At 39.7% G+C, this 14,021-nt stretch overlaps 1 protein-coding gene across 1 annotated transcript; it reads right to left on the bottom strand.

Annotated features, from left to right (window-relative positions):
* Window positions 1-417: 417 nt before the first annotated feature.
* On the bottom strand, window positions 418-3,766 carry LOC122653078 (pentatricopeptide repeat-containing protein At5g65560). The gene has a single exon (XM_043847009.1). It carries the CDS (start codon window positions 3,653-3,655, stop codon window positions 923-925), a length of 2,733 nt encoding a protein of 910 aa, XP_043702944.1. The 5' UTR covers window positions 3,656-3,766; the 3' UTR covers window positions 418-922.
* Window positions 3,767-14,021: the final 10,255 nt, after the last annotated feature.

Raw genomic sequence — 14,021 nt, 5'->3', positions numbered from 1 at the left:
AGTAGCCCACGATTTTTTATACTACAATCTTTGTTGCTATGGCTGCAATGTACTGTGTGGAGCAGGAGCTGTGAAAGACAGCAGGAGATCTGGTGGGAAGCTGGACAGACTGGCGAGATACTGATTGAGGCCTTGAGTGAGAAATCCAGGTCATATCATTCTTTTTCTTTTCTAATCACTTCTCTGGTTCTGAAACTGAGGTGTATATATATATATATATATAATATTGTAAATAAATGACATATGTACGATCAATATTGCTCATTTGTAAGCCTACCTCGCAAGACAAAGTGAAAAGTGTAAAAATTCATGAAATATCTGGAGGGGGAAAAAAAGATTCTAAAAGCAAAACTGTATTGCTTTCTTAACAGCGAAGGAAACTGAAAAATAGCAATTTCTTCTTGAAATTTTGAACTCACATAATCATAAATTGAGAACCATAATATAGATTTAATTAAAACTAGAAAAAGCACAATCAAAGAGATTCATTTTGTAGAACACACAGTCCAACAAGTAAATTTCTAGTAAAACAGATCCAGGTTGTAAATGCTAGAATAAATTTTAAAATAATAAAAGAATAGAGCATGGTTTGAGAATGCAAACTTACTTTCCTCTTGTTGATTATCAAAAATTTGTTATGTGGGTTCGGTGCAGCTGTGACAACCAACCCTCTGAACCTCCAAGAAAACTCGAAGGTCGGAAGTGTTTTCCTTACAGCTTCAACCAAATGCCCGTTATATTGACACGCCAAAACATCTTCTTTAACAAACCAAGAAAGCCAACCTTCATTATGGGTATCTGTGCAAAAGAACCAGAGCTTCCAAGTTTATTACTTCACCTCCATCTTTAACTTGCACAAAACAGAGGGAAAACAAGTGTCTGTAAATAATTTATGCAACTAAGTTGGACAACAATAAACAGCTTATGCCCCATCCTTTCCATCTGGAAGCCCCTCAATCAACATTGAATATGTTTGAGGACTAGGTCTGCAGTCCTTCTCTTCCATTATGTCCAATAGCTCAGAGCATCTATCCACAAGGCCCCTCTTAAGTAAACCATCAATCAGAACTTTCCAAGCTACTTCATCATAATTATACCTGCACCGAAGCAGAGTACAGAAGACTACTTTAACCTTCTCAATATCCCCTTTCTCACAAAGCCTACAAACAAGTAGCTTGTAAGAATCTAAATGTGGTAGATAACCACATCCCACCATTGTATCCACCAGCTGCAATGCTTCCTCACACATGTCCAGCTTGCAGAAACAATTGAGAATAGATGTATAAATATCATTGCTGGGAAATAATTCTCTTTCTTTCATATAATGAACCAAACCCTGTGCTTCTTCCAACCGGTCCTCGCTGCAAAATCCCATAATGAGAGCATGAAAAGTGCCAATGTTAGGAGTGCAACCATGTTCATCCATCTTTTCAAGGAGCTTCAGAACTGTTTCATATTCGAAAATCTTCCATTCATTTGTGGTATCAAGAGAGGTGTCACTTGAAACTGGGTGGAGACTTACCTCGTTGCCTTTTTCCTGAATACGTTTTTCATTTATGAGATGCCTGATTAAAATGGAATAGGTAATCCTCAAAGGCTCACACCCTTCATCAAACATGCGCTTGAGAATATAAAAGGCACAATCTAGGGATCCCAATCTTCCATACCCATCTATCAGTGCAATGTAAGTCACAGGATCTGGGAGGATACCTTTGTTATTCATTTTAACCATCAGATCCTCTGCTTCTTTTAACTTTCCTTGAAGACAGTATGTACGGATAAATGCAGTGTAAGTACAAACATCAGGCTGACATCCCAAAGAAATCATTCGCTTGAAAACCCTATGAGCATGGTCACAGTCACCTTCTTTCAACATCGCATCAATGAGAATGGTAAATGTAACAACTGTAGGCTTCACCCCTATCTCTACCATCTTGCCTAATAACAGAGATGCTTCATCCATTTTCCTTTCTTCGCACAATCCATCTATCAGTACATTGTAAGTATGTGAATTTGGCAGGCAATTCTCCGCAAGCATTTTCTCAAGCAGAGAATGGGCACTGTCAATCCTACCCACTTTGCAGTATCCATCTATCAAAGCAGTATAAATCACTTGATTCGGTTTTATGCCTTTCTCTGTAAGAGAGTCAAGTAGGGTCTGAGCATCATCTACCTTCCCTTCTTTGCAAAGGCTGTCTATCAACATTGAGTAAGTCCATGGATCAGGGGCTAAACCATTATCTGTCATCAAATGAAGCAACCTAAACCCACTGTCTACATGTCCCACCTTACACTGCCCATGGATCAAAGAATTATATGTGACAAGACTTGGGGAGAGGCCAAGCTCAAGCATCTTGCTGAATAATGCCATTGCCTCATGAACCTTTTTCTCTTTACAAAGTCCACATATCAACTCGTTATACGTACGAGTGTTCGGCTTACAACCTTTTGATTCCATCATATCCAACATCTCAAAAGCAGCATCCATCTTCCCCTCCTTGCAGTATCCATCAACCAAAGCATTATAGGTTACCACATTAGGAACCAAACGTCTCTCAGACATCTCATTTAACATCCCATGTGCATCTTGAAGCTTGCTCTCTTTGCACAAGCTATCAATCAGCACAGTAAATGTATGGACATTAGGTTCACAGCCTTTCTCTGTCATCTCTCTAAATAAAATGAACGCTTCAGAGCTCCTACCCAATTGACAAAGAGCAGATATAAGAACTGTATAAGTACGGACGGTTGGTCTACAGTTGTCATCTGCCATCTGAGAGAAGAGCTTTAATGCATCTTCAATCCGTGAAGCTTCACAGAATCCATGGATAAGTACAGTGTAAGAAACCTCATTCCTACGACAACCTTTCTGAGGCATAAACTGGAAAATCCTAATAGCACCATCTAAATCCTTACTCCGACAGTGCCCTAGTATCAGAGAAGTGTATGTAAAAGTATCAGGGCTCAGACCTGCCTGCGATATCTTACTTGCATACAATCCGGCCTCAATGAGATTCCCCAGTTTGCAGTATGCATTGATCATCGTGTTGAAGGTGTATATGTTCGGAGATATCTTATCATCCAAAATCTCCAAATAAACAGCCTTCATTTCCCCAATCATGATGAGTCTCGCTAATGACATTAACAAAGCATTATAGCATCTAAGGGTGAGCTTAAACTTCTGTTCACCATCTCGATTCATCGTTCTAGTCGCATCCAAAACAAATCGCATTTCCTCCGCCGAATCACAAGACTTGATCATCAAAATTCTAATCTTTTCAGCAACGCCAAAGAATCGAGCACGAATGAGGATATTGAGGAGAGCTGAATAAGACTGAACGTCGTGTTTATAACCGGGCCTTTGCCCGATCCAGTTGAAGAATTCTAATGCAGTTCTAGGATCGAGGCTGAGACTGAAGAGCCTGGAGACATGGAATGGGGTCAGAGATGGAGCTAATCTCTTCAGAGAGGGGTTCTTCTGCCAACCAGGGCGAGAAATGATTGCGGAAACTTGGGCCGATAATTCCAATGGTTCGGTGTCTAGAGGTAAAGACTCGGGAAGCGAAGCGATCCTCGACAACGATAGTTTTGAGAATGGACTTAGAAGAATGACAACGAACTCACCTGATTTAATAGTGGGTGTCAATCTTCTCATCTTGGGGCATCGAACGCTGGTGTGGAATCCATGCACGAATCTGTTTCAGGGTTTCGAATAGCTCGAGTTGTCTCCCATTCCAATTCCAAAAAATCCACAAAGAATCACAGTGAAAAAAAAAATGTTGAGAGAAGCCTCAGACGTTGAGTTATATAGAACGAAACCGAAGAAAATGAAAAGATCGTCGTTGTGGTCAGCACCGGGCCAATCCGAATCTGATGCCTGTGTGTGAAAGTGCAGATCGATCAAAATATAGCCCTAGAGAGAAGAAACCCTAGAGATTGAGAGATTGGATATGAAAAATGTAACAGGAGCCTAGGGCAAATGTTACTGCAGTCGTCCTCGTCAGTTCCTGAACATCGGCGACACCATCGCCGTCGTCCGCCCTACAGCAGATGGGAAGAGATAAAGAATATTACGGTCTTTGTTTCTGCTAGCAACATGGTGAAGTAGGGGTGTCAACGGTAGAGTTGGTCCGTTTGGGTCGATTTTCTGGTTTTTTGCCTATACCGGGTCAGATCGAAACCGAACATATACGTTGTCCGGTCTAGACAAATCAAATCGAATTTAATAGTTATCAGTGGGAGAAGCTGCTGCAATTCGAACATCATGTTACATGCCATCTGGAATAATTATCACTTCCAATTCACGTGCATCTCCAATTCCTTCAATTCTTCTAATATGGGGGAGTAGATCCCACCTTGGGTTGTGTTTTCGGGCAGGAATAGGGTAATTATTTCAGCCCCCATATGAAGAATTGGAGATGCCCGCAAATTGGAGGTGATAATTATTCATTAGAGTGCTTTTTCAAATTATTGTGGAATCGAATAACAAGGAGATCATTTCATCATTCCAGTTGCGTCGCTCACCAGTGTTGGAGGATTTTCCAATATATCAAGACATATTGTATCTAGTTTCCTGTTTTTGAAGAATGTTCTTTTTCCTTTGTCCCAAGGGATCGAAACCAATTTATTAATTCCCTTGCCTGGAAAACTAGGTCTTTAGCGTTCAAGACCATATGGCCATCTTCCACTCCCTAGCTTTTGGAGCTATGTACTTGTGAAAGCCTAAGCCTCGTCACGCTCTTCTCAATAAAATTACTCTTTACCAAAAAAAAATTTGATTCGATCTCAACTTTTCATATATGTTTTTAAATAAAAATAGTGCACAAAAATATAGAAATTTCTCGATTTTATTAGGATTTTTAATTTACTTTTTTTTTTTAGTTCCAACCCAAACAACTATTTCACTCGATCGTATCCGTCAATCCGATCAATTTCGGTCTTCTATCGGTTTTCAAATATTAAAACCAATATTGAACCAACCAAAAAATTGTTGAAAAGCATGTGATTGGAAGATTAGAATATGGTGAAGGTGGGATTTGAGCCCAATACCTAATTAACCACTAAGATCCAAGTTCCTTACTACTATTATATTGCAAAGCTTAGCCTTGTCGTACACATACTAAAGGAATAACTAGAGGTCCTTCAAGGGAGAGTGTGGTTGGCTAGAATGGGACTCAATTACTTAGTCCCAATTTATTTAGAGGGGAGTATGGAATGAGACCTGAGAAATGGATTCCAGGTTGGTGGGGTGAGAGACAGAAAAAGGAGGTGGTAGCAAAAATGGATACAGTGTAAATGTTTGGTTGGCTCCATAGGGAGAGAGCGAGAGAGGTATTGTGGAGCACATAAAGTATAATTTTTGTATTTTTATTTTTTTTTGGATGAAATAAAGAAAATTATATAAAAATAGTAAGTTAGAGAGTTCCAGGTGGTGGAAAAGGAGTAGTTATCTCCTTCTCCGGTAAGTAGTGAAAAGTAATGTTCATAAAGTTGTGTGAGACTTCAGCTATATGCAAAAAAAGGGGTAGGGAAAGCCAGGAGATGTTGGCATCATCAGGATTGTTCAGCCACGAAAATAATTCCTTATCTTGCAGCTAGACATGATGAAGAACAATCCCCTCCTGTCGAGATTTCTTCCAGCCCTGTAGTAACCCATAGAGAGTTGCAGTAGTTGACCCCTGTACATTGATACAACCTGCATCTGTGACAAAACTGTTGCCATCTATCAAAAGGTTAAATGTCCACTTGGCTAAATTAAGTTCGGGTTCATAGAGGCCTGCGACCATTAAACCAGTCATGTTGGTCATAAAGTTAATAGGATACCATAAAGTCAGTGGATGAGAAAAACTAGAAGAAAAAACAGATGGATATAAAGATGGGGGGCAGATCCGAAGATCCGGAGCCCACTTAATAACATTTTTCATAACAACCACGGGGTCTGCCTTAGCAGCCTGCATTAGAACCTTGTTCCTTACATACCAAAGAAAATAACAAGTAACGACAAAAATAGAAAAAAAAACAAATGATAGATTGCTTGTCCATAGCCAACGATGCATGAAGAGAAGTGCAGAGATTGAGGAAGGATGAGCTTGAGAGATGCTCAGTTCTTAGTCCAAGCGGACCAGAAGCCCAAATATGTTTAGACCAATCACATGCAAGGAATAAATGCCAGATCGATTCATCCCTATTGCCACAAAGAACACAAGATGGGTCGATAGTAATCCATTTGGCAATGGTAGCCCTGACAGGGAGCCCTGCAATCAAGAGATGCCAAAAAAAAAACTTTAAATCGCGGAAGTAACTTAAGTTTCCAAAAAAACCTCCACCCTTTAGAAATATGAGGTTGCTGAGATGGGAAATTGGATATGTAATTGGCAGCCATTTTAACAAAAAATTTGCCATTACGTGTAAGAGAGGAAGTCTAGGTATCATCATCTAAAGAAATAGGTAGTCTATGAATGACATTACTCACAGATTAACCAAAACATTCATGGAGCTTGTTAGTATTCCACTAGTTTCTATCAATGAAATCCGAAACAAGATAATAAGAATAAATAGGATTCAAAGTAGAAGGGGAGATGGTAATACCTGTGTCTGTTGGAATCCACGGATCAAACCAACAAAACGTAGAACATCCATTACCAATCTTCCTAATAACCACACGTTTAAGGGTGGGGACAAGTTTAGCAATGCCATTCCAAATCCATGATCCCCTTCGTGCAAGAATACGATTTTCAAACAAAGAGGATCTTGGATAGTATTTGGCCTTGATAACCCTGGCCCAGATAGACTGTGGTTCAGCGAGAAATCTCCATCCGAGTTTAAGAATAAGGGCCTTATTATGGGTTTCATTTTTATGGAGACCCAAGCCTCCATGACTCAGAGGTCGGCAAGTATTGCCCCTCGCAATGAGGTGACACTTCCTCTTGGAGCAGTCATTATTCCAAAAATTGAGGTTGATGGAGTCAAGCTCCTCACAAACTTTGGTGGGGAAAAGGAAAAAAGACATGTGGTAAGATGGGGTGGAAGCAAGAACCGACTGAATCAAGACACGTCTACCAGCAAAAGACAGAAAGTGCTTTCCAAGAGGCAAGTTTTTTCCGAACTTTAGAAACCAATGCACCAAGATCTTTGCATATAGATTTAGAATGGAAGAGGTTGGTGCCTAGATAGGTGGACTTGGGGTTCATCTCCTTCATTCGGAGAAGGGAGCACAAATGCCTTCTGGTACGACTTTATCATTCCTTAAATCCCACCCCACTAGAACCCTACTAAACAAACGAGACCTAATAGATGGAAGAGCACGTCACATGGCAAAAAAGTTTGGAAGAGAAACATGGTAACTCGAGATAGATAGGTTGTGATGATTCCAAGTACTGCATAGAAACCTCAATGTCTTGATTGTCCATGTCCCAAATACCACTCTCGTGTACGTCCCTGCACCCATATATGTTTTAACGGATTGAGCTCCTCTCCAGGGAGCCCAGCACGCCCAGGGGGCATCCAGTCAGTGGGTTGTGCTGCACACATCCTTAGGCGTGTGCCAAGATGTGTGCAGCACAACTCTACCCTTAGATTCCCCCTGGGCACTCCCTGGAGAGGAGCAGGATCTTGTTTTAACTATCCATGTATTTGCATGCATCATTCAATAATCATTTGAATATTAATTTTTCATTATTTTGCCACCTGGTCAACTTTAATTGTCTTTGGACTAAAACTTGACTGGTGGGTAGGAGACATAGGAGTTTACATATCCTAAAAAAATTGGGAATCTCAATCATATAGGAAATTCACAACATTTAGGGGTAGGTCCCATTATAAAATTGGAATCCTATATACATTTGAGTTGTACTAGCACTTTTCAAAAATGAGTAATATTGTGAAAGATGGTAATAATGAAAATCTACAACCGAGGCATATTATAATTTGTCCTCCTCCTCCCCCCACCCCCGATGAATGGAAATGGAATAATATATTAGGAAATGGTTCTCTGAGCAAGCGGTATAGAGGAGCACACCCTTTGAGGTGCAACGGAATAGTTTTATACATAAGAGCACACCCTTCTGTTCCCATGGCTCTTGTCGTCCTTTACTATGAACTTAAGGAGTTTGCAACAAAATACTTATTGCTTCCACGTCCTCTTGTGCAAACATTTTGTTCAATGCACTCCAAATAAAAAGAGAATATTTAAATTATGCATAAACATTATATATTATGACTATAGGCAATCAAATATGGAGTGAATTGGATATGACGGAATATGAATGACAATTTAAAACTTAACAACCCAATCAATGCAATATTGTAAGAAAATGCAATAAACAAAAGTGAGAAAAGGAAGGGGGGGGGGAGGAAAAAGGATAGACACAATAAGATTTAGAGTGGTTCGGCAACATTGCCTACATCCACTACCAAGCGATGCTCACACACTTGAACTTTTCACTATGTGGCCAATTTTCAAGTGGCATTAAAGCTTTCTCACAATTGTTTTCCTAGACTCACAATAAACCCAAGTGTTTCAAACTTAGATAGTTTTCCAAGATTACTACTCACAACCCTTATAACTCCGGAGATTCCTCAATCTCCCACAATAACTTTTCTTTAAATAGACTGGAGTGTGTGCACTCAATTACAACAAATGACTCAATAGCCGGATATACAAGTGGACACGAAAAATCTCAAAAGGTAAAATATGTAAGATGAAAGCAGAAGAATATGATCCCTATAAAACCTATAAACCAAAATTAAAATGTGTGCAAACTAAGTCCAAGTGTCTTAGGTGAAACTCCCCCAGACCTTTCTTATATAAGGAATGACCCAAAATAGTGCCCAAAAGAGCACATATGCCTGATAGACTGCTCCAAATCCCGGTTAGTAAAATGAATTTAACTTACTCTCTAGAGCTCAGATTGACCTAATTATTTTTTATATGATAATAGACTCAAAGGGCTATAACTTTCATGTTTTGATATAAGTCTATCCACAACTGAAAGACCACTTGAATTTCACTTGAATTAGTGGGATGTGCATAAACAAGGTACAAGACAGCACTGTCCTCTGATAGCATCGACCTATTGGACTTTTTTAGGGCAAAAGTGGCCTCACTCTTTAGCATATACCCTCTCATTGCTTTTAGGTCAATATACCTAGTAAAATATACCAATATAGGTCCAAAAATGCTCCCCTACATTCATAGGCAAAGTCACCCAACTATGGTTAAACCATTATCTTATGTTTAAGTACTTAAGAAGCTAAGTCCTGTGGATCTAGGAGCTATGAGAATTACATAACAACTTAGGAATATAAAATGCAATACAAGATAAAACTAATTCCTAAGTCTTGAGAACATCGTCTTTATGTATGTCTTCTTGAATAATATCCAAATGATGTTCTTGACCCAATTGTAGTTCTTACAATCTCCGAGTTGGTCTTATTGATGGAAGGTTGATTATGTGTATTTGGGTTTTCATTCATCATGCCACAAGGTGGACTAACTGAGGTTCTCTTGATGATGCCGAAAGTAGATGTCATCAAAAATCCGATGATGGACATACTGAAGTGTCATGTCTCGTATGGACTTATACAATGCCTAATGTTAACCATTGAGGTTTCTACTTGCTGCCACACATGGAAGGCCAAGCTCATTGATTGAAGTTGGACCATCCAAGAACCATCACACACGTAACCATCATGCACACTATGAAACTTAAAGAACAAAGTTATATAATACAAGTATATAAAGTTTTTTCTCATTATGACATAGTTAGCGATCACCAAAACCTATATGAATATAGAATGTCTCAACATTATAGAGCTCATTTGACAAGCCATTCAAAACGTGGTTCTTGCATTGATAACCTACTTTAACCCAAGAGTAACATTGGGTTTTATGGACATGATCATCATTTTCAGTAGGAATGAGGGAGGTCAAAGCAAATGAGACAAATAGTTGTTTAAAAGGAACCATGATTCTCTACTTCCATCTCTTGTAATTTGAACCATCAAATGGTTTAATCTTATCAACATCAATAACTAATTTCAGGTTTCCATGGCCAATAAAAGAGTCTAGCCATCTAGAAGCTTTGTTCTCTCAACAATCGGGTATTTAGAATTGTTGTAATGATAACAATGATAATGTCTTGAGAGAGAACCAAAACTTATCTATTACGCTATCCCAATAAACACTCCAAAGCCTTGTTGCAACTACGAAATTGATGGTATTGCATATGTTGATTTGTCAATTGTAGATGTGGGCTAAGTCATGTTACTTAACGCTGTCCTAAAGATCATAGACTGTGAATAATCTCCAAGATAAAACAACCCTTGACTTCCATGAATAATAGTATACTCTTCTAATGCGCTCCTTCAAGTTCTACAAAGTTGTGTTCAAACTCAAAGATGACTTTCAAAAAGTAGTCGGTAAAACAAAGAAAAACATGTGTGTTTTTTTTATGTACATATACATAAGAGGCGAGAGAGAGAGAGAGAGAGAGAGATTGATTTAGAATAATACTCTAAAGTGCTAGAGATGTTTTTTATTCATAGAGGAGATGATACCCTTTGGAAAAACCTTTCCAAAAGAGCCCAAAAGATGTGTCTCTTTTAAGAGAGTAGACACAAAAACTAGCCATTGCCGATGTTCAAAACATTTTGGACGGTGTGCAATGCAAGATCGGCAATGCCGATAAGACATCGTCAAACATCGAACAATGAATAGTAAATGTCATTATGGTCCCTTATAAACCTTGACTCATAATGCATTTTGTCCGACGTTCAACGAACAAAATCTGGTATTAGGAAAATGATAACCATTGTCGAAAAACCTTATCTCACATCGACAAAAGGAAATTTGAAATTTAGTCTGGCCCAATCACCAACAAAAAGAAACCACACAAATACAACACCACATCTCCATCTCATCTCGTCTCGACCTAGCCGATTCGTGTGTGCAAATAATCCCTGATCCCCCAAAGACAACAAAACATATTGAGTCTTCCTTTAATGAAACCCTATTATTGTAGTTTTTTTTCTTGCATGAAATACCAACTCCAACCCATTGTTTCCCCTTCTGCATTAGGCCTCCAGAATCATTTTTCATGGTTCAAAAACTCGTATTTCCAGAACCAGCAATGGGATTTTCTTCAGGGCTTTCCAGGTTTCTGGCCTTCTGGAAATCTCAAACTCACTTCTTCTTCACCTTCTGTATCACTCGCCTATTCTTAGATCTTTCAGATCTGATTTCCTTTCATTTCCCCTTCCCTTTCTCTTCCTTCTCTCACCCGCCTCTTCATGATCTTAGCCTTCTCAATTTTCCAACTTTCCCTCGCCTCTTTTCAGATCTACTCAGATTTGGGCTTTTGATGTCAGAATCTAGCAGGTATCCCTCGGTTTTGTCGATGGTGCCACTCAGTGAGATCTCAACTGAGCTTTTTGTGAGGAGAGCACAAATCCGAGACTCCCATAAGGAGAAACAACAGCAGATACACCCCCATCCCATATTGCTCCACCTACCATTGCTTTCACACCATCTCCGCCCTGCTCCCACCATGGAGGCACACGGCCTGGTTTGCGACATCGCTTGGAGCGGTGTCGAAGCCTTCGCCTTCGTCTCCGCCTTTGGCTCCGGTAGGATTATCGATAAATGCAAAAAAGGAGGAGACAATGCTTAGTGGGCCCTTTTTGTGGGTGATTAGGGTTTTTGGTCATCGTTGGCCAAAAATTATAATTTTTGTGCTCCAAGGATATGTATCAATGTCTGGGCTCTTTGTCAAGGGCAGTTTTTCTTTTTCCTTTTTTTGTGTGTTTGTAGATGTTGCTGACCCAGGTGCTTGTGGCATTGAGGTTAACGTCGGCTCTGATGCTATAGCCATCGGTCATGGACTGTTTGGCACATTTGGGGCCCTTTCTATTGACACGTGTGTGCAGGCGCTTCAAATGAACAATGGCTGCAACCTGTTATCTAGGGAAGTGGTAGTGACCCAACTCCTAGTCTGGATGACCCAGTCAATGGCATGTGCGACCGGATCAATTTTCACTCCTTGGTTTTGGATACCGTATATCCATACTGTGTGCTTATCATGCTCTCTATCTGTTTTATGTATTTCATTTTCTTTTGTTTGGCGTTGGGCACGCATGAATGAATATAGCCTTGCTTTCTACCAAAAAAATAAAAACTCTCCCACATATAAATGTTTTGCTTAAAAGCATCTTTAGAGATCTTATGAGTTCAAACCTTGTGGAAGATATATCAACCAAAACTCCTTTTTTTTTCAAAAAGAAAGTAATAGATATTTTGAAATTTACTTTTCTTTAAGGGAAAAACATTTAAAACCACCAGGTATTTGAAATTTTACTATGTTTTAAAGAAAAAACATTTTAAACCAATAGTAAGACATTAAAAAATGGGCCGAAAATATAGAGAATTGACTGCAGAGGCTTCATGCATGCCTATCCTGAGGTCAAATATGGGTCTATTAGGTCAAAAGCATAGTCAGTTAAAGAGGTAATCTATATGTAACCATGTAATGCATAATAAATAGGAAAAATTACAAAATTACCAATAAATAGGATTCAATTTACCAAATTACCCACCCACAATAGTATTATTACTCAAAACAAAATTAGATATTACAAAACTAACCAAAATGGTGTTGGCTTGTATACGATCCTCTGTATCACTGTATGCATACGAATTGTACATTTTTGTCTTGGAGAGACAAATAGACCATTGCTTCTCTCTACTCTCCTCCTCTCTCCTTTGACCACCGCAGTTGACATTGACCCAAAAAAATATCAAACCAGAGTTGTCCCGAATTGAGCTCCTATCTAGGGAGCCCAACACTCCTAGGGAGCATCCAGCCAATGGGTTGTGCCACACACATCCCTAGGCGTGCGCTGAGATGTGTGCGACACAACTCAACCCTTGGATGGCCCCTGGACACTCCCTGGGTGCTAAGCTCCCTAGAGAGGAGCCGGATCCGAGTTATCCCACCTATCGGATAGTGCTTTTGTACCCTCTCTATATGTGCGACTTTCTTTGAAAATATCTCTCTACCCAATCCCCAATCCCCACTCCCCACTCCCTCTACCGGCAATAGCCAACAACAGTCAATATTAATAGAATGGGGTCTACCGGTGTTCCACTTACACTGAGAGAACCGCATCCGAACTTGTTTCCATGGCCGATGAGTCGACCGATAAGCCATCCATCTCTACTCTTAGTCCCTTTGTGTACTCTCTCTCTATTTCTCTAATTCCGTGGGAGTTTGCAACAACAATGGGTCTTCGAAACCAGCAGGACTTGTTGGAGAGAGAATGAATAGTACTCGAGCACCGCTACTGGTAAAAGGGACAAATGTGTTGCTGAGAGAGAGAGAAGCTAGGGGCAAACATGTAAAATAACATATATAGTAAATAATTTTGTACTGAATAAGTAAATTGGTAAACTAAAACTCATTTGTAAGTATTCTTGTAATTTTTCTTAGGGAAGTAGTTTTCTGTCTGGGAGTGTGGCCTAAGCCAGCACTTCCATGTATCTATCTCTCTCCTCAAAAAAGGGGGTTGAGATGTCTTTTCAAATGGAGAGGAGAGAGATAGACTCATGAGAGTGTTGGCGTAGGTCACACTCCTGAACAGAGAACTTTATCCTTTCTTCTTATTAAATATCATTTTTTTTGGGGAAAATGTTCTCTCTGTGGGAGGTGCAAGCCACAGAGGTGCAAGCCACACAGAGACACCGTGGGGGTTGAAATGACCGCCCCGCCCCCATTGACAGGTGGAATTTCCAACCCCAAATGCCAGTATGCTCTCATTGGCTGCCGCGTGGCGCATGGCACTCCCGCATAGAGAATGGTCTCCCTCTTTTTTTTTTCATTTTAAAAGCGTTTTCCGTGTTTTCTTATCAGAAGATACGGCCAAAAAACGGATAAATTTAATTATTTTAAATCCCAATTCCGATACCGATTCCGACTTCCAATTTTCGATTCTGTTCTTCAACTAAACCCTAGACGTCGTCCCTCCAG

The sequence above is a fragment of the Telopea speciosissima genome, chromosome 2 (assembly GCF_018873765.1).
Source record: "Telopea speciosissima isolate NSW1024214 ecotype Mountain lineage chromosome 2, Tspe_v1, whole genome shotgun sequence".
NCBI lineage: Eukaryota > Viridiplantae > Streptophyta > Magnoliopsida > Proteales > Proteaceae > Telopea > Telopea speciosissima.
Note: the sequence above shows the minus strand (reverse complement) of the source record. Positions and strands in the feature narration are given on the sequence as shown.

Coding starts and splice junctions, on each gene's coding strand:
- LOC122653078 (XM_043847009.1), bottom strand. CDS start 3,655: ATGAGAAGATTGACACCCACTATTAAATCAGGTGAGTTCGTTGTCATT.